General features: G+C 52.6%; 1 protein-coding gene across 1 annotated transcript in view; it reads left to right on the forward strand.

Annotated features, from left to right (window-relative positions):
- The window catches only part of TSPAN15 (tetraspanin 15), a 56,068-nt gene that overhangs the window by 25,866 nt on the left and 5,009 nt on the right, over positions 1-25,193 (forward strand). The window contains exons 2-5 of the mRNA XM_023205045.2: positions 6,921-7,106; positions 8,373-8,447; positions 17,802-17,897; positions 20,451-20,567. Of these exons, the coding sequence (XP_023060813.1) occupies positions 6,921-7,106; positions 8,373-8,447; positions 17,802-17,897; positions 20,451-20,567 (474 nt within the window). The remainder of the gene's footprint in view (positions 1-6,920; positions 7,107-8,372; positions 8,448-17,801; positions 17,898-20,450; positions 20,568-25,193) is intronic.

Below are 25,193 nucleotides of genomic sequence, written 5' to 3' on the forward strand. Positions count from 1 at the left end.
TGCTGCTTTCTCAAGAGCTGGCTTTGATTTGGGGTTGTGGGGGAGCCCCGTTCCTCAAGCATAAGTAGGGCCAGGTCAGTGGAATGGAGGTTCAGTGTCCCCAGAGCTTAGAGTACAGCCTGGTGGTCCTGGAGGTGGGGCTGGTGCTCCCTAGGGGAGACAGAATGGGCCCTATAGCAGTTTGGATTGGGGGCACGGCCAAGACCTCCTATCCTTGGTCTGTTTTGCTTTCCTTACAGGAAAGGGGAGTGGGAAGGCAGGAACCCAGCTGCCCCGGTGATGTAGGAGAGAAGACTGTTTTCTCCTGAGTAAGTTGGTGAACACTTGCTGAGCCTTCCCTAGCTTGTGGCAGGAGGGTTGAAGCATGTGCCTTTTTCTTTTTCTTTGAGACAGAGTCTCACTCTGTAGCTAGGCTGGAGTGCAGTGGCACGATCTTGGCTCACTACAACCAACGCCTCCCAGGTTCAAGTGATTCTCCTGCCTCAGCCTCCCAAGTAGCTGGGACTACAGGTGTGCGCCACCACGCCCAGCTAATTTTTGTATTTTTAGTAGAGATGGGGTTTCACCATCTTGGGCAGGCTAGTCTCGAGCTCCTGACCTTGTGATCCACCCACCTTGGCCTCCCAAAGTGCTGGGATTACAGACGTGAGCCACCGCACCCGGCCACCTTTTTATAAGGATGGAATCTACCTTCAGAAAGGAACCTTGAAGGAGTGGTGAGGGGCAGCACCAGTGAGAGACGCTCTAGACTTGTGCTGTCCAAAATGTGGCCACCAGCTACCTATGGTCGAATTTAACTTAAAGCAAAATAACATGGAAAGTTCAGTTCCTCAGGTACCAGGGCCCCGTTTCAAGAGCTTGCTAGCCACATGTGGCTCGTGGATACCACACTAGGTGTTGGCATCATCTAGGAAGTTCTTTCAGCACTGCTGTTCTGCTATTGTCGGCTTTGTATTTTGCAAAGGTGTTTCACACCTCTTTCCCCCCAGTTCCTCACAAAAGGCCCATCTGGTAGCCTTAGTGGCTGGCCAGGCAGATGAGTTTTGGTTGTGAATCCTGACTCTCTCATGGGTTCTGTGCTGCTTAGTCTCTTTGAGCCTAGTCTGTGAAACGAGATTAGTCGTTTCTTGGGTGTTTGAGGGGGTATGTTGATGAAAGGAAATAAGATGATGCAGGTATGACCCCTGACGGGGTAGTGACACAGCATAATCACTATAAGAGCCAACAGGCTTTACTGTTTTACAGGTGAAAAATGAGGCCCACAAGCGGGAAGTGACACGGCCAAGGGTACTGAGCTCACCCGTGGAGGCCCAGAACTCCTGTCTCCTCTGTTGCCTCTGCTGCTCCCGCCAGCACCCTGCTCTGGGACAGGAGAAGCTGGGGCAGCAGTGTGCAGAGCAGGTGACTGTCTGCAGGGTGGGCTTGGCCCGGGGCCAGGCAGGATGGGCCTCGGGGCAGAGGGCCTCAGGAAGGGAGGTGCAGGGTTTCTCTGGGCAGGAGGAGGGGGCCCTGCTAGTCTCACTTTATTCAAAACCTCTCTCAAGCCTTGGAGTTTAGCTCTTCCCCACCCCCTTTCAAGCTAGAAAGTCTGAAAAGCGCTTTGTTTTGGCCCAACATGGATCCCTGGACCTCGATTGCTCCATGAGACGGTTGCAGAATGAAGTGGTTCTCAGGGCCTTCCAGGGACTGCGGGCTCCGACAGGGGGCTCATCCTGAAGTCCTGCACTCTCCCTCTTCCCGGTCACTTTCATTCAAATTCCTAGAGCCCTCTTCACCTCTCCATGGCAGGAATGATATTTGCTTCCTGTAAACCAGGGGTTCTTACTTTTTGTGTGCCAGGTACCCTTTGGTTCTCTGGGGAAGCCTGTGCATCCATCCTTTTTCAGAACAAGATACTTAAATGCATGAAATGAAATACACACTGTTACAAAAGAAACCAATTATAGTAGGATACAATTATTAACATTTTATACAACCAAATTTTTGATGTAATAATGTGCAACTTTATCGGTGCATTCAATCACAAGATTTAGCAGTGACTAGCAGTGAGTCGAATACTATCGTAAGTTTGAAGTAATGAGGAATGTAAATGACATTTTAGAATATGAGATTTCTACTGCTGACAAAATTGCAGGTGCTGTTAATATTACTTCAGTTTGTTGCCACATCCCACATGGAAGGGATATTTCAGTTAGAGGTAAACAAAAGTAAAGATGTGAATTTTTCTCCATCTCCAGTTTGAAAGCTCCCTAAATTCCATCCATGGGACCATCAGTTCCAGCGTCTCTTACCCTCCCTTCTCAATAGTCTTCTGGCCCCTTGTGAGCCTACAGAGAGTAATACAGGGCCTGGAACACAACAGAGCCTAGCATTGCCTTTTGGGGCTGAAAATGGGCCTTACAGGTCCTCATTAAGCACAGACTTGCCCCAGCTGTGGTGAGCCAGCCAGGACGGGTGACCAGATGCTTCCTTCAGGAGGCACAGGTGCTGGAATGCCTCACAGAGTCTCCTGCTTCCCAGCAGCTGCCTGGAGCTGGGCCTCTCCCTGCACAGGAGGAAGCAGGGTTCCAGGATGCAGGGCTCAGAGGGGACTTTCAGGCCTGGTTCATGCGGGGCCACAGGGCTCCTCTGCAGGCTGTTGAAGATGCCATGTGGTTCACAAAGCCTAGGCTTTTGGGCTTGGCTGTGGGCTGCCAGCAGCTCGCACTTTACTTATTTGGCCCTAAATGGGCATGGCCGTGTGCCCCCCACCCCCAGCCCTGTTTAGCTGAGGCCATCCTGCTTGACAGATGGGCCATTTGCTTCCTGTGCTAGAGCTGAGTGGCCGGCTGCCTAGTGGAAGGCTATAATTAGCAGAGTGGAGCGGATGGGATTGCATGCTGGCATTGACAGAAAATTTTATCCTCAGATGGATAAACTGATGTCATCAGAGATGTAAATATCATTTGGAAATTTCAAAGTTCCTGGGAAGGTTTATGCCGGACTCTCCCCATGCCTGCTGCTCTTGGGGGCACTTGAGTGGGGAGGCCAGAGAGGCCTGTGCTGTATGAGGAGCTGCCTGGGAGTTGCCTGCCAGGCTGCTGGGAGGGTTGGGGTGGCAGCTTCTTCTGCTAGACCAGGAGAAATAGGGCCTAGGATGGCTTGAGGGAGTCTTTGGTTTACATTTGCTTTGGGAGCTTTTCCCATGGGGTTTATGGTCTGGAAATGTCTCAAGGCTAACTAGCAAGGAAATGGCAATGCTTTATAACAGCAGAGAGTAAGATCAGAGCAAGGGAAGTTTTGTTTTCTGCTGGCAAGGGTGTTCTGGAGTGGGTCCCAGGGCTCTGGGGAGCTTGTAAAAATAGAAGAAGCCACTGACTGCCTTTATGGAGCGGGTTGGGGTCAGTTCTGCTCAGCATTGGGGCCAGTGGCAGCTCCAGTATTTGGGGGATGGTTTCCAAAGCAGAGTACCTTCACTCAGAAGCACAGCCTCAGGCAGGAAGGAGGGATGGGAACAGGCTGGGGGCAGGGGAACGGGGAAGGACGTCAGGTGTCCCCATCCTGCCAGGGAAGAAAAGGATTTTTTTTTTTACAACAGGGAACATAGAACTTCCAAAAGTATATTGGGCCAGTTCTGAAAATGTTAAGATGTCATAGTTGTGTTGGTTCCACGACAGGGTGAGAATTATGCTTTTCATCAAAATGGAAGATAAAACCCTACCTCTGCCACCTTCAAGTACCCAAGTCCCTGAGTATTTTATTCACTCCATGCCTGGGCTCTGAAAACTTCCACGCTCTATGGGGTTCTTATTTAACCATGATTCTCTGCTTTGAGGTGGATGAGCCTCAGGGCTCTTTTTATTTGTCCAGGTTGAGTTTAGTGAGTGATTCCTCATGGGTGGAGTCACTGAGGAGGGGGATTGGCCTTTTTCTTTTTTTCTTTTCTTCTTCTTTCTCGAGATGGAGTCTTGCTCTGTCACCCAGGCTAGAGTGCAGTGGCGCAATCTCGGCTCACTGCAACCTCCACCTCGCTGATTCAGGCGATTCTCCTGCCTTAGCCTCCCGAGTAGTTAGGATTACAGGCATGCGCCACCATGCTCGGCTAATTTTTGTATTTTTTTAGTAGAGATGGGGTTTCGCTATGGTGGCCAGGCTGCTCTTGAACTCTTGACCTCAGGTGATCTGCCCACCTCAGCCTTCCAAAGTGCTGGGATTACAGGCTTGAGCCACTGTGCCCAACCTGGACTTGGCTTTTTAAAGGCTGCTCACCATTGCTTTCCGAGGACCTGGGGCACTTAGGCTGCCCTCGAGGAGTGATTTCTCCATGTTCTGAGTTTTGGAGTATGACTGACCGGATAATCTCTGGTTTACCTTTCTTTACCAAAAGTAGATATTTTCATGGTCTCCATTTTCCTGTAGAGGGTGAGTATGTGTGTGTGTGTGTGTGTGTGTCTGTGTGTGTCCTGCCTTCTAAGGCCAACTTGTTAGTAAGTGTCTGGTGGCCGAGCTTGTCAGTGTCTTGAGTCCCTCCTGGCCTGTGTGTTGGAAAGGCATCCTTCTAGACTGGGGGAAGGGTCTCGCTAATCCTGGATTAATTTTCAAGCCAAGGGGAATGGCACTTAGCCTTGAAACATAGCAACGTACTGGATCCAAGTGAGATGGTTTCCTGGTAATCCTCTGTTATCCTGTGTTTCTGCATAAGCTCTGTCTGCTTGTTTGACTTCTGGCTTCCCTGTCAGGCATCAAAGCTTACGAGGAAGCAGTCACTTCCCTTTACTCAGGATTTAGCTCTCTTTAGAAGGAGGTCATGGACATCTACTTGAGGACATGATGATCAGTAAGGAGACCCATGAAGTCAGTTTAAGGCTCAGGCAGCGCTGTGAGTGGCTGGAGGGGCAGCCTCCTCGGTGTTCTGCATGGTGACACGGGGATGGCTATGCTTATGTCACTTCCCACCAACATCTGTCTGTATGATCCCTTCCTTTCCTTGGACTCTAGCTGACAGCACCGTGTCTTCCACTTACTCTCCCATGCTGCCTTCAGCTTAGTGGAGAAGTCCAGTTATCTGATGACTTGTCCCTGCCCTTTGGAATATGTGGCCCAGAAAGTCAGAATCCTTGGACAGTCAGGGGACTGGGTAGACAGTGCCTGACTTGAACTCAGAGGGTCTGTTGGAAAGCCCAGATCTTGTTCATTCAGCAGATGCTGATCATAAATGCTGATTCTACTTCCTCAGTGTCAGAATGTCTAGGTGCTGGGGATGCCCGAAGCAATTGAAAAAGCCCCTCCTGGAGCTTATGTTCTAGTGAGGAAGACAAATTAAAAAAAAAAAAAAAAAAAAACCCAACCAGAAATAGTGTAGTATGTTAAATATGGGTGAGTTCTAAGGAGAAAATAAAAAAGAGAAATGAGATCGATCAGGAGTTTCATGGGGAGGAACTTCCCATCTGTAAATAAAGTGGCCCTTTTGCAGGTGGTAACTGAGCAAAGAAGAGAAGGACGTGGGGGACTGAGCCATGCAGGTGTCAGGGGAAGAGCATTCCAGGCAGTCAGAACTGCCTGTGCAAAGGCCCTGGGCACACATGGCCCTGGGCACACATGGCAGTTGACAAGCAACAAGAAGCCTGGGTTTTCCTGGTGGAAAGTTACAGGGTGTTCTGTAGCAGCATGTCCACTGTTAGAAAAGTTGAGAGTGAGGGATTCTACTTGCGAATTCCCTCAAAATTCTTCCTGCTTCAACCTTTGGCCTTCTCTGTGGTCATCCTGAAAGTAAATTCTGTGTTATGGTACTGTGTGAAATATCTGTTGCCCTGAGCACTTCTGGAATGTTTTTTGGGTGACCTGCCTGTTTAATACATGTCACGGCGCTCACACTTCCAGGTCTGTAGTGTTTCCACGTTCATTCTCTCACGAAAGCCGTGGTGTGAGCGGTGCAGAAATGAATGTCTTCATGCCTGTCTTTCAGATGAGAACACAGAATCACATGGAAATGCCTGTCCAAGGCCAGGGTTAGCAAGTAGCAGAGCTGGGGCTCGAACCCATGTTCTCTGACCCTCCAGCCAGTGGCATTTCCCCTAACCCATCTGTACTCTCCTCTAAAGTGGCATCTCCAGATTGGGTCTGTGTTAGTCTGCTAAGGCTGCCATAACATCAAGTACCAGACTGAATGACTTAAAGAGCAGACATTTATTTTCTCACAGTTCTGGAGATTAGAAGTCCAACATCAAGGTGGCAGGGTTTTTTTTTTTTTTTTTTTTTTTGAGATGGACTCTGACTCTGTCACCCAGGCTGGAGTGCAGTGGCATAATCTCGGCTCACTGCAAGCTCCACCTCTGGGGTTTACGCCATTCTCCTGCCTCAGCCTCCCGAATAGCTAGGACTACAGGAACCTGCCACTATGCCCGGCTAATATTTGTATTTTTAGTAGAGATGGGGTTTCACTGTGTTAGCCAGGATGGTCTCGATCTACTGACCTCGTGATCTGCCCGCCTTGGCCTTCCAAAGTGCTGGGATTACAGGTGTGATCCACCGTGCCCAGCCTGCAGGGTTGATTTCTTCTGAGGCTTGTCTCTGACTTGTAGACGCTGCCTTCTCCCTGCGTGTTCACACGGTCTTCCCTCTGTGCGTGTCTGTATCATAATCTCTTCCCCTTATAAGGACACCAGTCATATTGGATTAGGGCCACCTTAGTGATCTCATTTTAACTTTAATTAGTTCTTTAAGGACCCTGTCTCCAAATATAGTCACATTTCGAGGTACCGGGGGTTAAGATTTCAATAGAGGAATTTTGGGGAAACAGTTCAGCCACTAACAGGACCCTTTATGTGCTGTAACCTGGGGCAAGCCTCCCACACAGCAGGTACCACAGCCCCAGATGACTGTTTGCTTTGGAAAATCAAGTGACCTTAGTCTCTCTCTCACCCTCTGTTTTCTTGCTGCAGCTGATCGGGGCCCTGGTCCTGTCTGTGGGCATCTATGCAGAGGTCGAGCGGCAGAAATATAAAACCCTTGAAAGTGCCTTCCTGGCTCCAGCCATCATCCTCATCCTCCTGGGTGTCGTCATGTTCATGGTCTCCTTCATTGGTGTGCTGGCGTCCCTCCGTGACAACCTGCACCTTCTCCAGGCAGTGAGTGGACCACACCACCCCTCAGCTGGGACTCCCCAGGAGAGCTGGGGCGCCTGCACCTATGCCCTTGGGCAGGGACCAGTTTCCTTGGTCCCTGCCTCAAACCACCTCCTTTAGAGAGCTCCTTAGATCAGCTCATCTGATCACACTGGCCCAAGAGTGCCCAGGCCACCTCCCCTTCTGCATGTTAAAGCTGATTGGAATACTGCCCTTGCTTAACCTCTGTGTTCATCTGGATGCTGAGTTGTGAGTCGGAAAAACCACACTCAAATGAGAGCAAGGAAAGACAAAAAAAGGAGGTGGTGGTGAGTCATTAGCTCATGCAACCAGCAAACCCACACTGGGTCCAGGGGTTTAGATGGCGCCACTGGGCAGGGTTGGGCAATCTCCCCAGCTCCTCCCAGCCGGGGCTGCCCCCTTTGCGGTGGTCACTGCCAGCCTCAGGCCAGCAGAGTCCTTATGGTTCTAGATTTCAGGGAATCTTTCCTACCAGCTCTGGCCAAAGTCCCAGGACTCTGGTGGGCCTGGCTTGGGCCATGTGCCCATTCTGGGATGGGGCATGGGGAGTCAATCCTATCTGCATCCCATTATTGTGGGGTGAGGGATGACTCCCCAAAGTTGGGGGTAGTGAGTAGGCAGATCCATTCACTCTGCACTTGTGTGTCTCTTGACCTCATTGTCTCCCCCCGTATGGGAAGCCCCTGCAATCCGCCATAAACCAGGTTTGGGTGCTATTTGAGGCTGGGCGTTGCCGAAATCAGTTTGGATAATGCCTGCTCTCTAGTAAAGGGCAGAGGTGGGGGTGCATATCCTCTAAGCTTCAGCCATCCCCCTCACCCACTCTGGGGGATCTGGGAAGTCACATCTGAGGGCTCTCTGTGGGGAGCTGGAAATACTGCCCCAGCCTGCCCATTAAGCCAGGCCCAGCCCCTCTGGCTCAGTGGCAGTGAGGTCCAGCTCTCCTTATGGTGGTGGGGAAAGGGTGTGCTCTTCCACATAGACCCCCAAGACAAATGGAGGTGACGATCTGGCTGGGACAGCTGAGTCACTCTTCCCGCCCTTCGGCTCCAGAGACAGATTTTCCTGGGGCCTGCCTGTCCACGTCCACGTTCTCACGGGAGGAAGGGGCAGAGGCCTGGGAGCTGATAGGAGCTCCCCCAGGGACGCTTCTCCTTGTGCTTGCTGTTGGAGCAGATGGTGCATCCCCTGTACCCCACACATGCCCTCCGCCCCTCTCCAGGTGAGTCTCTGAATTCTGTTTTCCAGTTCATGTACATCCTTGGGATCTGCCTCATCATGGAGCTCATTGGTGGTGTGGTGGCCTTGACCTTCCGGAACCAGGTGGGCCTGTGGATTTGTGTATCAGCCATGTGTGTACCGAGCACCCACTGTGGGTGCCTTAGGCTGTTAACTGGGGGTGCAGCAGTGAGCAGGGCAGATAACCCCCATGGAGCTTTCATTCTGCTAAAAGAGAATGACAGACACTGAACAAGTAAAGCAGTGACTAAGAAAATGAACCAGGCTGACATGAGAGTGCCTGGGGAGGAGATGGGAGGACCGTGCTGAAATGGTAAAAGGAGCCAGCCGAGTGAGGTCCCAGCAGAGGGAAGCTGAGCAGAAATGAGCTTAGCATGTGAGCAAAACAGCATGGAGGCCATGTGGCTGAGGATGGCTGGGGTGGAGAGGGGCAGAAGGTGACATCGAAAGGGCTGGTCAGGCAGGTCACAGAGGTCCTTGTAGGCCATGAGTTAGGAGCTTGGAGTTTTTTCTAGAGGTGGCAGGAACCTTTGGAGAGTCTTACGTGGGAAGCGATGTGACCCAGTTTATATTTTACCATGGCTGGTGAGTTGGGGAATGGACAGTGAAGAGTTGAGGGTGTACACTGGGGCCCAGCTGGGAGGCTGTGGGGGGTCATCCTGGGAATGGGATAAGATGACTTGGACTGAGGTGGAGGCGGTGGGCTTGGGCCGAAAAGGTGATTTGGTGTATGTTTTGGAGGCAGTACCGTCAGAAGCTGTTGTGCTGTCTAGAGGAGTGAGGAGAGGGGCAGGTTGACAGGGTGATGCCTGGCATCCTGACCCTGGCAGGGTTTGCAGAATCAGGGCCCCTTAGAGCCAGAAAGGTTCTCATGGCTCCCGGCTCCAGCTCCTTCAGGCAGGATGTATGTACTTCATACTAGCTCTGCCACCTTGGGTGAGTTACTTGGCCTCTTGGATTATTAGGGGACACCTAGCTCACAGATCTGATGAGAGAATGCATGAGAAGGACTGGGCATGGTTCTGGCACATAGTGGTCAAGTCCCCATAAGAAGCTGGTGGTGGAGCAGGGCTAACTCCAACCCAGGACTCCGTCTTTCTTCCCATAATCTTCTTCCTTTGTCCTCATCCTGCATTGCTGCCATAGGTGGGGCTTCAGGAGCAGGGCATGTTTGCAGAAACCCCATTCTTTGTGTCCACTGCCTGGCCTGCACCCCTCCCTGCCCCAGATAGCTTGGTCCTGGTGCATCTGGACAGTCGCTGCTGGGACATGCATTAGGGCTGTGAGCCAAGTTATCTTTTTTTTTTTTTTTTTTTTGAGACAGAGTCTTGCTCTGTCCCCCAGGCTGGAGTGCAGTGGCCAGATCTCAGCTCACTGCAAGCTCTGCCTCCCGGGTTTACGCCATTCTCCTGCCTCAGCCTCCCAAGTAGCTGGGACTACAGGCGCCCGCCACCTCGCCCAGCTAGTTTTTTGTATTTTTAGTAGAGACGGGGTTTCACTGTGTTAGCCAGGATGGTCTCGATCTCCTGACCTCGTGATCCGCCCATCTCAGCCTCCCAAAGTGCTGGGATTACAGGCTTGAGCCACCGCGCCCGGCCTTCTTTTTTTTAAAAAAAAATTGTTTATTTATTTTTTTGAGGCAAGGCGTCACTCTGTCACCCAGGCTGGAGCAGTGGTACGATCATAGCTCACTGCAACCTTGAACCCCTGGGCTCAAGTGATCCTCCGGCCTTAGCCTCCCAAGTAGCTATGACTACAGTCATGCACCCCTGTGCCCAGCTAGATTATCTTTGTTGTCAGCAGTTGCTTTTAAGGCAGCAGGTGCTGTCCCACAGCCCGCGTTGTGCAGACCTCTCAGATGGCCCAGGGTCTGGCCCTGTGAAAATGTTCATTGGAGTGTGATTCCAGCTCGGGTGGGAGCAGGGACCACACTAGTTCTGCTGGGACCTTCTGCAGTGGGACCTAACCACAGGCAAGTCTACACACCTGGAATCCAGGGGCCTTACTGTCTTATGAACCCCAGGAAAGGGGCTTTATTCCATTTACCCATGAGACTGCTTCTCCCTTTTCCTCTTTTCTACCTGCCCCTCCCTTTGCCTCTTTTCTGCTTATCAGAGCCTCTCTTCTGAGCTGGCAGATCCAGCATACTGGTTCACTTTCCAGCAGACTTGAGGGGAGAGATCTTTATTCCATTTGCCCATGGGGCTGCCTCTCTGTTCAGACAACAGAGCTCCTGGCCAGCCTGCGGCTTTCCCGGGGCTGCGGGTTAGTGCTTTCCTGGCTGGAGCCCAGGTCCAGTTTGTGGCCAACTAAACAGACTCCTGGATATAAGGAGGAATCTCCACCAGACCCTGACCCCAGACAAGGTTTCTGCTGCTAGGCATGGCTTGACGGTCAGACTGGAGCGGCTTCTCCACTCATACAGGTGCAAGTGGCCATCCTATCAATGGAGTCATGGAGGCACACAGAAGTTAAGAATTCCCCCAAGAGCACACAGCAAAGCAGAGGCGCCTCAGGAATGCTTCCCAGGCCTGTCTTGCTACGTGCCCCTCCCGTCCCTCTTTTCTACTTGTCAGAGTCTCTCCTCTGAGCTGGCAGATCCAGGATGCTGGTTCACTTTTCAGCAGCTGTGAGGGGAGAGATCTTTATTCCATTTGACCATGGGGCTGCCTCTCTGTACAGCCAGCAGAGCTCCCGGCCGGCCTGCGACTTTCCAGGGACTATGGGTTAGCGCTTTCCTGGCTGGAGTCCACGTCCAGTTTGTGGTCAGCAGCATGCATGGCCTTCATAAACCGTCCTTCCATGATGGGCAGCAGTTCTAGTTTCTAGCACGCTGCTGCAAAGGCCATTTGATTTGTCATTTTCCGGTGCCCTGTAGGTCAACAGAACATCACTTCCTTCTTTCAAGTGATGGAGCTGGGCTGAGATGAAGGCCTTGGCGGGCAGAACGTCCAGGGGCCCTTCAGTGCTCACAGCATAGGTTTCCTTAGGCCTGAGGTCAGGCCTGATGGCTTCCCGTCATCCCCAGACCTTGCAGGTGCCGTAGCCTGTGAAGGGTGCTCCTTCCCCTTGGGTGGTGTCACCTCGTTGGGAGGACCTTGGTATGTAGCCCAGGAAGGGTCCTCACTGACGCCTCTCCACTGTTTGGAGGCTCAGGCCATGATTCATCATCTTGAAAACTTAAAAATTGAGTTACAAAATTATAAATGCAGTAAGATCTCTATATGAAAGAGAATAGTCCTAGAAAAAGACTTAAAGGAATGGAAATATCAGCATGTGAACTCATATTTCCTCTGAGGGATGAGACTAGGGTGATTTTTCTCCTCCCCTTTATATTTTTCCCTAGCTCTCAATTTTCTTTTTTTGTTTAATAATCAAGAGGAAAATATCACAAAAAGAAAAATAATATCCCTTCCAACTCTCATGTGATATGATTTTGTAAAACAGGAGTCGGGCCAGTGGTGGAGATGGGGAAGGAGTGGCCTGGCTGTTGATGATGGTAGGAAGGGCAGTGTATGATGGAGAAAAAGGTGAGGAGCAATCAAGGTCAACCTCCAGGAGGAGGTGATTTCCCAATTCCATTTTTCCTTGATCAAGAGGATTTCTCTGAGCCACAATGTAACAAGTTCAGTCTCCAATGCCACGGGCCCTGTTAACTCTGAGTTATGACAAATCAGAACAAGTCATTAGGCTAAGGATTACATGTTGGGTTCTCAGCGAGGTGCACAGACCACGGCCACAGCCAGGCATTGAAAGCTAAACAGACTCCTGGATATAAGGAGAAAACTCCCCCAGCCTTTGACCCCAGGCAAGACTTCTGCTGCTAGGCATGACCTGACAGTCGGACTGGAGCCGCTTCTCCACTCATACAGGGGCAAGTGGCCATGCGCTGGGGAGCTGGGCACAGAGCAGGCCTTAGGAGCAGAAAAGTATGACACCCTGACCCCAGCCAGGGGCCAGAGGAGGACCTGAGTGACTTCCCCAGCTGTCTGGGTCTCAGCCCTCTTGATACTTGCTCTTGTCTCAGCTTGTTCTGGGACTTCTCGTGAGGGTGTCAGGTGTCAGAGGTGGGCAGCTCCTCATGTTCCCAGCCAGGTGTGGCTGAGCATGGACACCTGGAGGGTCCGGGCAGTAGCGGGTGTGTCTGTATCCCCATCCCAGGCCTCCTCTCTCTACCACCAGGGTAGGATCAGTGGACACTCTGGTCCTACCTGACACTGTGGTCAGGGAACAGTGGGGAGCACCAGCCTGCCTATTTTATCATGGCACTGGCACAAGCTGGCTCTGGGCACAACCTTGAGGTCAGAGGCTGTCTCGGCCAACACCTGAATATATACAGTTGTCCCTTGGTGTCCGAGGGGGATTGGTTCCAGGACATGCCCCCCTACCAAAGGATACCCAAATCCACGGATGCTCAAGTCCTTTACATAAAATGTTATAGTACTTGAATATAACCTACACGCATCCTCCCATAAATCACTCCTAGATTACTTGCAAATACCTAATACAGGGCCGGGCATGGTGGCTCACGCCTATAATCCCAGCACCTTGGGAGGCCAAGGCAGGTGGACCATTTGAGGTTAGGAGTTCGAGACCAGCCTGGCCAACATAGTGAAGCCCTGTCTCTAGAAAAAATACAAAAAGTAGCCGGGCGTGGTGGTGGGCACCTGTAATGCCAGCTACTAGGGAGGCTGAGGCAGGAGGATCGCTTCAACCCGGGAGGCGGAGGCTGCGGTGAGCCGTGATCACGCTACTACACTCCATCCAGCCTGGGTGATAGAGTGAGATTCCGTCTCAAACAAAAAACAAAACAAAACAAACAACCAAATACCTAATGCAGTGTAAATGCTGTGTAGATGGTTGCTTATGCTGTATTGTTCTTTAATTTGTATTATCTTTTACTGTTGTGTTGTTATTTTTTATTTTTCCTTTTCCCAAATATTTTCTATCCACTGTTACTTGAATCTGCGGGTACAGAACCCGTGGATGTGGAGGGCCGGCTGTGTATCCTTCCCACCTACAGCAGAGCTGTCGGCTGTCCAGAAGTAGAGAGTGCTCCTCGCTGGTCTGGCCAGACTCCCCGACAGGTGTGCCCCACTGTGGACAGCCGTCGGGGAGTGAGGCTGGAGCCCCCAGTCCGAAGGACACTGAAACATAACCCTCCCCCACCATGGAGATGAGCCTGTGACCCCGGCCAGCCTCTGAGGAACGGTCTGGCAGATGCTCACTCCACACGCCCCTTCCTGCATTCTCTTTTCTTCTGGCTCCCTGGGTTCTCTTCCATTCCTGGTTGTCACATTAGGCTTCTATCGGGACTGGAGCAGAGGCTAGGGTCCAGGGGCAATGAGGATGCGTCCCCATTCTAGAGGGACTGGGGAAAGGCTGAGATGATGGCTTGGCTCCAGGCGCAAATGAAGGAAGAAAATCCTGAGCCAAGCACCTCTCCTCCAAGTTTTTGTTTTGTTATTGAGACAGAGTCTTGCTGTGTCACCCAGACTGGAGTGCAGTGGTGCGATCACAGCTCATTGCAGCCTCAGCTCCTAGGCTCAAGCGATCCTCCCACCTTAGCCTCCTGAGTAGTTGGGACTTACAGGTATATGCCACCATGCCTGGATAATTAATTGTGTGTGTGTGTGTGTGTGTGTGTGTGTGTGTAGATGAGGTCTCGCCATGTTGCCCAGGTTGGTCTCGAACTCCTGGACTCAAGTGATCCTCCTGCCTTGGCATCTCAAAGTACTTGGATTATAGGCAGGGACGACTGTGACCAGCTCTTCCTCCAAGTTTGAGAGCTAGGCCCGCACTAGACCAGCAGCAGGGCCTTCCGAGCCTCAGGTCTCAGGTTGACATGGAAGCGGTGTTAGCCAGAGGGGGTCTTGGTCCTATGCAGGCAACTGGCCTAGTAGGAGACTCCAGCAGCCGCCCCTTCCACTCCTTTTCCTGCCGCTCTGTCCTCTGTGCTGGAGGAGCTGCCGCCACATGCCTCACCCGCTTCAGTTCCTCATTCATTTAAAAACCCTGAGAGAGGGGTGATGTGGAGGCTTCAGATAAAAACTAGGTTTAGAAGACAAAGCTAGAAAGGACAGTTCTTCATAGCTTTCTTTGGTGCTTTAAACAACATGCTTTCAAACTTTGTGGCCTTTGATGTTTGCTTACTCTTTGCTTAATTTAGCCTGGTTTTCTAGTCCTCACTGAACTGCTTCTGCTGGCATGGCCTGGTTTGGAGGGGGATGGGGTGGGGGCGGTGGCACTGGGCATGTTGGGCATCTGAGAATGGCAGAGGAAGCTAGAATTCTCTCTTCCCTGTCCTCTGAGTGGCTCCCCTGGTCTCTCAGAACATTACCAGTACTGTCAACGTCGGCATAAGCACTTTACAGTTAACAAACTGCACAGCCAGCTTGCCTCATGGGATCTTCTCACACACCCCCCCACCCCGCCATCACTCCTCACAGCACAGGAACCATCTCAGTGTCCTCCTCGTCTCCCTGGTACACATACACACGTGCACACATATACAAGTAGTGCACACTTGCAAGAGCCAGCACGCCTCAAATTGCTCCCTGATGGGTGTTGGGGGCAGTTGCTGTCCATGAAGCCCAGGGACATCTGTTGCTCCTGCAGGGACCCCCTTCCCCCAAAAACTGGACTCAGCTTACCAGATGGAAGGCCTAATTTTTCGAGGCCCCTCTTGAAGTCTGAACCTTGGAAAGTGCCCAGGAGCTGGGATGGTTTGGGGATGGTTTGGGGAGGCAGGCTGTGGCTGCTCACCAGAGACGCAGAGCCTTTCCCCACAGCCACAGAGCAGCCTCTACTCTGCCACTTCCCTTCCTTCTTGCCCTGGGCTTCCCACCTTCATCACACCCTGTTGGCAGCCCTGGGAGAGTCCAAACAGCACAGTGGCCAGTGGGGGTGCTGTAAGTGGGCCAGTGGGCACAGGTAGGTGCAGAGGACATGGTGGGCCGGGACTGTGTCTGTGGTGCCTCGAGAGTAAGGGCAAGCTGCCTGGGAGGAACCTCCCCACGTGTGGCCTTAGGCAAGGCCCTGACCCTGGCGGCACCCCATGAGTACGTAGCTCAGCCAAGCGTGTCGTTCAGTGCTGTGAGCTCATTCCCCTGCCCCACCCTGGGTGGCAGACTGGCCTCACCCTGGTGTCCTGTTTTTTAGGCACCCACAACCACACCCTAGCCAGCTGGCTTCTCCCTTCATCACCCAGAGGAGCAGGCACCCAAGGATGAAAAAGCTTCGCGACCTGGGGGCCTCTGGGAGGGTGGGCCCGGGGCCAGGAGAATCCTTGTTCTGCCCAGGCTGCTGGGCTGGAAGGCAATGCTTCCACCCAACTTCTGCCCTGGGGGTCAGTGCCAGCCCCGCGAAGGGCCATGGGTTGGTGAGTTGACAGCCGTTCACAGGAGCCTGCATCTCCTCTTTTCTCTTGGGGCTGACTCCAGTCTTCTGCAGTCCCAGGCCCGCTCCAGAGCTGCTGTTTATCATCAGCAGAGGACTTTCCTTCTGGCTACGAAGGCCAGTTTCCCCGAGCCCATCTCCTTTGTTTTTTTTTTTTTTGAGATGGAGTCTCGCTGTGTTACCCAGGCTGGAGTGCAGTGGTGCCATCGCGGCTCACTGCAACCTCTGCCTCCCAGGTTCAAGCAATTCTCCTGCCTCAGCCTCCCGAGTAGCTGGGACTACAGGCGCATGCCACCATGCCCCGCTAATTTTTGTATTTTTAGTGGAGACGGGGTTTCATCATATTGGTCAGGCTGGTCTCGAACTCCTGACCTCAGGTGATCTGCCTACCTCGGCCTTCCAAAGTGCTGGGATTACAGGTGTGAGCCACCCCGCCAGGCCTCGATCTCCTTCTTTACCTTGACTTTGAGCAGAGTGAGGCTCAGGGAGGAGGTGGGTGCTGCAGTCTTTGTTCCTCTTTTCCTGATCCTGGAGATAATTTTGGGAGATGGCCCCAAACCTGAAACTTGGTTTCTTAGCACCTTAAAGTGTGTCAGACTGGGAGTTTGACACCCTGGTCCCAGCGTCTCTCTGCCAGTGGCGAGCTGGACGACCTTGGACTAGCCACATCGCTCTATGGGCTGCAGGGTGTTTGTGAGAGTGGGACTGGCCAGGACTCGTGCCTCAGAGGCTGCCTCCATTGCAGTCAGTTTTTTGAACAAGAGTTGGAGCCTCGGTTTCCCATGGGATTTGTTTTCCACCAATGACATGTGGGTGTGAAGTAGTACCATAGAGTATTTGTCTCCCTGAAAAACAGACAAAAATCTTGAATAATAACACCAGGACCTACGATGTGCCTGGTGTCCTGCTAAACACCTTCACAGCTTTTGTTTATTTAAATCTCACAACATTCCTATGAGGCAGAGAGTGTTTTCCTCCTGATCTTTCAGGTGAGCAAACAGAGGCTCAGAAGTTAAAAGAAGTAGCGGAGGCCTGGGTGGCTGTGGGGACCGTGTCCTTGATTATGAGGCTTGACAGCCCCTCTGGAACTTGGTTTTTGATCCTCAGAGCTGGAAGTTACCTTAAAGCTAGGCCTGTGGGTTTGGCTCACAGTTGAGAAGCTGAGGCCCAGAGAGGAGAAGTAAGCCGTGATGGGGCCTGGAACCAGGATCCTGTTGTCCCAGCGTATGCTGTGGTGCCACCCCCGGGAATTGTCTGGCTCTTCAGTCCGGCAGCGGAGCTGAGAATGCCCCCTTTGTCCCCAGTCTCTGCTGATACTCGACCTCCGTGCTCTGAAAGCTACAATTGTTGCAGTGAGCTGGACTGCCCACGCTCCTGCCCCCGCCCCTTCCCACTGTGGGGCCCTTTGTGCTCCTGGATCTCAGCACAACAGCCAGGCTGTTGATCCAGAAAGTGCAGCGTGACTGGGAGAGGGCGGCCTGCCATGTTCCTCCTGGCAGGGATTGTCCCAGCCCCAGCCAAGGGGGACTGAACGCTGCAGTGATGAAGAGAGCGGTCCGTGAGGGAGGTCAGGAGATCTGAATTCCAGTCCTGGCAATACCCCACCCAGCCTGCTCTGTGACCTCCCTCCCTCCCCAAGTCTCGGTCTCCTCATCTGTAAAACAAGAGGCTGGATAGTGGAGGACTGTGGAGAGGGGCTCTGGAGGGCAAAGGGAAGATTCCAGCGTGGGCCCATCCCCGGGCGGTAGAAAGAACACTGGGCCTGGGACCAGGACAGCCAGGTCTCAGCTCAGGCATGGCGGCATCAGAGCTGTGTGTCCCCAAGCACAGCCCCAGCCTCTCAGGGCCTGGGCTGTCTGGTCTGTAAAGGGAGTGGAGTGAATTACTCCTGCTGGGACATAGCACAGGGACTCAGGCATCAGGTGAACACTGGAGGCACCAGCACATGGCATTCTCTACCCATCCAGGCTTCCAGGAAACCTTGAGTTGGACTCCAGGAGTGTGTGGTTCTTTTTCTTTGTAATTTCTCCTTTTGAATAGACCATTGCCTTCCTTAACGACAACATTCGAAGAGGAATTGAGAACTACTATGACGATCTGGACTTCAAAAACATCATGGACTTTGTTCAGAAAAAGGTGAGCCAGGTGCTTTGGGGTAGAGATGCACTTCCCATGCCCTTAGTTCCCCATTCAGGCCCCTGCTCAAGAAGATGGGGTGAGGGGCCAGGTGACTTACCCATTCCCAAAGCGGATGACTGGCCAGGTTGGGAGGCAAGGGTGAGCATGGATGGTCCACCAAGGATGGGGAAGCCAGGACCCAACCTTCTCAGCCAGTCCTCTGCCCACATTCCTGGCCCAAAACCTTGTCACCCTTCTGTCCCTCTCCAGTTACACTGGCTTCCTACCCCCCACCCCCAAATACAAAGTCAGGCGTCGCTACAAGCAACCTTGCGGGGTCCTAGGGTGCCACCCTCCAATGGGCAAGGATCCTCCTTCCTTGAGGGTGAGCAACCTCGAGGGGAGAAACCTCCCCCAGTCCAAAGCCCCCTCTGCCAAGTCTCTTCAGTGACAACTCACTCCTTGTCAAGTGAAAGACAGCCCTGATCGGGAGAAAGCTCTTCACTGATTGCAGTTTCCCCCAAATATGGGACACTGAACCAGACTCCTCTCTTACTTCCATGACACTTCTTGAATGTGATGATGATCCTTTTCCTTTTGGGACACGATTTCTTCCCTCCAGGTCCACCCAAATCTGTTGGTGCAATACTACTACTAATAATAGCAGTGGTAGGGCCAGCCGCTGTCCTGGGTGGCTTTTGTACATCAACTTCACTTGGTCCTGAGCCTCAGCTTCCTCACCTGCGTAAGGGGAATAATGACAGGAAGCTCTTGGGGCGTCATCATGAGGATTACCTTGACTTAGTTTAGGAGACGTGCTTAGAACAGTGCCAGGCACAGGGTGAGACCACAGCACCAGCTGTGGGGATCATTGGTGTGTTCTCCTGGGTGAGGACAAGCAGAGTGAGGGCCGCAGGACTACTCAGCTGGGGCAGCACTTCCTGGGACATAATCTTGGGGGCCTCAGCTGGCCTGGGCCCCTGTGCCAGCCCTCAGTGGGGACCAGCCTCTCCCCACACGCAGGGCCACTTGCTGTGGCCGCACCCTTGGCCCAGACCTTCTCTTCAGTCACAACAGGTGCAGCCTCTGGAAGGCCTTTTTCTGCCAGGGATGTGCCTGCCAGCTTGGGCCGGGAGAGCTGACTTCTGCTCCAGGTGGAGTGAGATGTTTTTATTGGAACCAGCCTTTAGCTGGCTTGGGGATTTCATTTCTCCTGGGGTGGAGGTAGGAGGTCATTAATGCTGAATGAGCACTTGCTTGGTGCCAGGCCCAGTGCTGAGTGCTTCATGCATGGCACTATATGTAATCACAGCTCAGCTGTGCAGAGCTGCCATCCTTATTCTTGCTTTGCAGACAACTATCTGAGGCTCAGAGAGGCTGACCAACTTGCCTGAGGTTGCACAGCAGGGAGTGATGGTCTGAGGATTTGACGTTGGGTCTGTTCCATTGCAAAGCAAATGCCCTTTGAACTGCATTGCAGAAAGACACTTCCAGGTCCCGAAACCTGATGGCTTAAGGGGCACTGTGGGGACTCTGAAGGGTGTCTGGCTACCAGGACATGTACCACAGCCCTGGTTGAGCCCTCCAGTCCCAGCTCCCTGCTTCAGCTGGCTGGCAAAGCTTTGCATGGTCCAGCCTGTGCTGCCCTCTCAGCCTCATGCTCTGCACTCTCTCTGTTCCAGGCTTGCTGGCCTCCACACCTGCTGCTGAAATACAAGCTTGTTTCTGTGTGGGGCCTTTGCATGAGTCGGCTGGCTTCTTCCTGTTTCCGTGTTTCAGAGGAAATATCCTCTCTATAGAGAGTCCTTTTGTGACCTTCCAACCTAGAGCCGCCCCTCCCCAATCTTCCCCTGTTTCTCCATTTCCGGGGTGCACAGCACCTTTCCATCCAGTGCTCACTCTGTCTCTCCACTGGAATGTGTTCCACCTAAGCAGGGGCTGCTTTGCTTTTGCTCACCCCATCTCTCCAGTGCCCAGGACAATGCCAGGCACATACTAGCCATCAGGAGGATTACCAACTACTTCCTACAGGAGCAGGGAGGGGAGGCAGGGAGGGTTTGGCTAAGGGGAGAGCCCCAGGCAGGTTGTGAGGTTCGGGTGCTCTCCTTGCTAAGGGCAGGGCCAGCTGAGCTGGACAGGGTGGCTCCTAGGGCGGGTGCAAAGGTCGGTTGAGGTGCAGGGACTTTCACAGAGTCATGCTTGGTCTCTGGGACTTTAAGGGCCATCTTTTCCAGCCCAGCACCTGCACTTGGGGACACGAAGATGAAGAAGGTAGAGGCCAGTTGTCAAGGAAGCACCTTTCCTCCCAGTGTCTAGTCACTATCCTGATATTCCATCAAGAGGCAGCCCAGCCTTGGCTCCCATACCTCTCCAATGACCGGGGGTTCACTACCCTGTAGGCAGCCATGCCACACTTTGACAGCTCCGACTTGAAAATGTACAGCCTCTCCCTGCACCAGGGTGACCCACATAATGAACTGCGTCTGTTTTCTGGCAGGGCCCTTTCCTGTCGTGGGAGTGGGGCCTGAGTGATGACAGCAGCTCCTCTTTCCTGCTTGCTTCCCTCCTTAGTTCAAGTGCTGTGGCGGGGAGGACTACCGAGATTGGAGCAAGAACCAGTACCACGACTGCAGTGCCCCTGGACCCCTGGCCTGTGGGGTGCCCTACACCTGCTGCATCAGGAACACGGTAGACACTGTTCCTGTGGGGGGTGGGGGGCTGTCGGGGACCCCAGATGGTACAACTCTTCTCTTGTTTCTCTCCCCAAGTTGAAGATGGGTGGTGTGGGTGGATGGTGGGGAAGTAGGAGTTGGTGGCAGAGCGGAGGCTTTCCCGATTCTCAAGGGCTCCTGAAAGTGGAGCTTCTGGGGGTTGGGGGTGGGGAGGACATATCTTTCTTAGTGGTGTTGGTTAACATCTATTGGGCACCTACCTTGCGCAGGCCTGCTCTGGGCACTTTGGTGGTATTTACTCATTTAGTATTCACAGCCCTGTGAGGTAAGTACTGTTATTTTACCCACTTTACAGAGGAGGAAATTGAGGCACCCAAAGGCTGGGTGTCTTGCCCAAGGTTGGCAGGGCTGGGATGAAGTGCAGGCAGCTGTTGCCTGAGCTACACTCTGGAGAACTGTGCAGGCCAGGTGAGGGCAGCAGGGAGAGGTGCCCAGGCCAGGGGAGCTTAGCTGGGGAGAGCTGGCTCTGCAGCATTAGTGGAGCCTGGTAGGACCTGCACCTTGGACATCTCTATTGGTCTTTGGCCTTGAGGTCCTGGTGATCATCAGCAGCAGAGTGCTTGGAAGGGGGTCTGATGATGTAAATGCCAGCCTCTTCCTTTCCCCAGCACGATCCTCTTGGCTCTGTCACCTTGGTCATTTGGGATGATGTCCTGTGTAGTCAGCGCTTAAGTGAAAGCCTTCATCAGTCCTTGTGTTTGACAAATGTGTCCAGAAACTGTTTCAGGATTGGAACGAGGTGGAGAGCTTTGCAATTACTCATGGGCCAGATAATCATGGAAAGTTTCTCTTCTGACATCGCCACCATTCTGTGCCCACTGCCAGATTCTGTCAACTGAGCAGCTGCGGGTGGGGGCCTCGCCCATGAGTCAGAGAGCCAGTGCCAAGTGCACGAGCTCTAAAAAAGGCTGGGCCAGGAGGGAAGCTTTGTTTGGAAATGTTAGCTGCCATTTTAGGGTAGTTCTCTGGGAAGGGAGTTGCTGAGGAGGAGCAGAGTTTCCAGAGAGGCCTGCATGGGGCGATCCTGAGCCTTATCACCCAGGGCAGCAGCATCTGAATACCTAAGCTGAGATGTGGAAGCCGAACTTGTATTCATTCATTCATTCAACAAATTTTGGCCGAGGACCTACTCTATGCCAGACACATTTCCAGGTTCTGGGGGTGTAGCAAACGAAGTCTCTGCCTGCGTGGAGGTGACATCCTACTGGAGAAAAGTGACAAACAAAATAAGTAAAAGATAGTTAGAGGGTCATAAATGCTAAGGAGAAAAAGAAAGTAGGGCATGGAGGATTGCAGTTTTGGATACTGAGAAAGGTGAGATCTGGGTGAAGCTCTGAAGAAAGCGAGGAAGGTGTCGGGGGGAGGGGCATTCCTGGCAGCAAGAACAGCTGTGCAAAGGCCCCAGATGGGAATCACCCCAGGGTGTTTGAGAAATGCACGGAGTGGCTGGAGCACAGGGAGTTACAGGGGAGGATGGTAGGAGTGGAGTCAGGGAGGAGTGACAGGGGCCATACAGGGCTGCATGGAAGAGTGGCACTCTGACTTGGTTTCACAAGAATCAGCCTGGCTGTTGTGAGGGACATGCTAGATGAAGGGATAGAGTTAAGGGCTGATATGCAGTGATCCAGGGGTCACAGGTCCTCTTGTCCGGGAAGGTGCTCTTGGATTAGCACCTGTGGCAGTGGGAGCCAGAAGCGGGACTGGGCAATGAAGGGAGCTGAGCAGTGACGCAGCCTCAGCTCAGTTCGGCTGGAGGCCTCAGCCACATCTACAAGGACAGCCCTTCAGAGTTGTCCCCTACTGGGATGAGGGGGCCAGGCCTTCACACTCCCACCCACATTGACCAGGCATTGCATGAGTCCAGTGGTCCACCCAAGAAAGGACTTGCTGGCTCTGTTCAGCCAAGAACAGACTAATACACCAAGAGCAAAGAGAGGGATTGATTGATAATAAGGAATTGGCTTGTGTAATCATGGAGGCGGGTAAGTCCCAAGATCTGCAGGGTGAGTCGGCAGGCCAGAGACCCAGGAGAGCTGAGAGTGGAGCTCCCATTCAAAGGCCGATCAGCCTCCAAACCTAGGAAGAGCCAGCGTTTCAGTTCACGCCCGAAGGTAGCCAAGCAGGGAGAAATCTCCTATGGTCAGAGGAGAGGGCAGTCTTTTGTTCTGTTCAGGCCTTCACGGATCAGATGAGACCTCTCCCCCTTGGGCAGGGCCATCTGCTTTACTTAGTCTGCTGATTTAAACATTATCCTCATGCAGAAACATCCCTGCAGAGACACCCAGGATAATGTCTGGCCAAATATCTGGGTATCCCATGGCCTGGTCACATTGACATGTAAAATTAACAATCACATGAAGTAGTTACTGCAGGGGGCTGACAGCTAAGGGCTCCCCACAGTAGCCTTGCGCCAGGCAGAAGAAGACAGATGCTTGGAGCTGGGTGGTGGTGGTGGTGGTGGTGTTGGAAGCGGTGACATTCTGGCTGTATTTTGCGAGTAAGCCTACAGGATTTGCTGGCATAGCAGATGTGGGCGATGAGTGAAAGAGAGAAATCAAGGAGGATACCCAGGTTTTGGTCTGAGCCACAGGAAAGATGGGGCTGCCGCTGCCTGAGAGGGGAGGACTGCAAGGAGGCAGGTTGGGCAACCAGGAGCTCAGTGTGGACATGGGGGGCTTGAGAGCCTGTTCAGCATCCCAGCAGGGATGTCAACGATGCGGTTGGATATAGGAGTCTGGAGTTCTGGGGACGACTAGGTTGGGGATGTAAACACGGACACCGTCTGCAGAGAGGGTAGAATCTGAAGACAGCATCTGAATGAGAGCACCGAGGTAGGGAGGAGCCTTCCCCTGGCCGGGGTTATCTGACCATTGATTCTCCCTGTGCCACTACACCTGGATGATTTTCTCTAAATGTGAAATAGGGCATTCCCTTCCTCCATATAACTAGTTGATTTGTGTCCAAATCTATTTATTTTACACTATACCATTCAACCTAGGATATGAACAAGTATACAGGAAATATGTAGTGTAAAAAACTAAAATAACATTAAAAATCAGGACTGTGGAAATTGTATTCTCAGATAGGAGGCCTAGATGGTAGAGAAAAATATAAAATCCTGCTATCTCAGCCTCGGGGCCTCATGGACTCACTGAAAAGGAGCTGAGCCTCATTTCTGGTGGCTTGGAGCAGGGCTCCCGCACCTCCAGGCCATGAACCAGTACCGGTCAGTGACTTGTTAGGAACCAGGTCTCACAACAGGAGGTGAGCAGAGGGTGGGGGAGCATCACCGCCTGAGCTCCACCTCCTGTCACATCGGCAGTGGCACTAGCATCTCACAGGAGCACAAACCCTATTGTAAACTGTGCATGCAAGGGATCTAGGTTGCGTGCTCCTTATGAGAATCAAACTAATGTCTGATGATCATCCTGAAACCATCTTCCCCCACCCCTCCGCACCCCATCCTGTGGAAAAATTGTTTTCCTTGAAACCAGTCTCTGGTGCCAGAAAGGTTGGAGGCCACTAGCTTCGAGTTTCCTGGCAGCCAAAAGGAAAAGGGAGACATGGTCTGTTACATTGTTACTGTTCAGCAGAACATACCAGTTCTTCAGGAAAAGTAACTTTTTCTCTAACACTCAGCTTTAAATGTCTGAAATGAGCTTCCAATAGAGGATTTGAGCCATAGAAGTTCACATAGGGCTGTAAAATCTGGTTACACCAGGATATATCCCTGGGAGCTGTTGGTGCAGAGGGCAGCGTGCTTCTACATTAAATGGCTCCAGACTGCTGTGCCTGCTGAGCTCTTGGGACCAATTTTCACGAACCTCTCCTCCCTTGTTGTTGGCTACTCCTTAGAGGCCTGTCGTGAAGGCCCCCCTCCCTGTCCCATTAGCTGCTCAGTCTGCTCAGGGTGAGAGGATGCACACACGAACGTTGCTGTGATCTTCTGGCTGCCCAGGAGTCCCCTTTCTGACTTCCTGTCCTGTGGCCCTGTGCAGGATGGAAGAGGCTGCTGGACCCTGGTCTTGGGGCCTGTGAACTTCAGCAGAGCCTCTTGCAGAATATCGATTCTGTGGTCAGGCAGGTAAACCCAGACAGGCTTTACTTTTGGAAAGACGGTGGATGCATCCCCTGGCAGGGCGAGGTGAGTCCCCCCTGGGCCTGGAGAAGGGTTCTGGGCTCTGGCACCAGAGAGGCCTCTGCCAGTTGCCTGTCTGCTAAGAGACTCATCACCCCCGGGTCACCAGAGCTGGTCCAGTGAAGTCACTCTTATCACCTCCTTATATACCATGCAGCTTACCTATTTGTTATGTTCATTATCTCCCTTTCTGTAGCGTAAGTTCCATGAAGGCAGGGACTTTGTCTTGTTGTTCAAGACTTTTGGGGCCGGGCGCGGTGGCTCAAGCCTGTAATCCCAGCACTTTGGGAGGCCGAGACGGGCGGATCACAAGGTCAGGAGATCGAGACCATCCTGGCTAACACGGTGAAACCCCGTCTCTACTAAAATACAAAAAATTAGCCGGGCGTGTTGGCGGGCGCCTGTAGTCCCAGCTACTCGGGAGGCTGAGGCAGGAGAATGGCG

This window comes from Piliocolobus tephrosceles, chromosome 9 (genome assembly GCF_002776525.5).
Source record: "Piliocolobus tephrosceles isolate RC106 chromosome 9, ASM277652v3, whole genome shotgun sequence".
NCBI lineage: Eukaryota > Metazoa > Chordata > Mammalia > Primates > Cercopithecidae > Piliocolobus > Piliocolobus tephrosceles.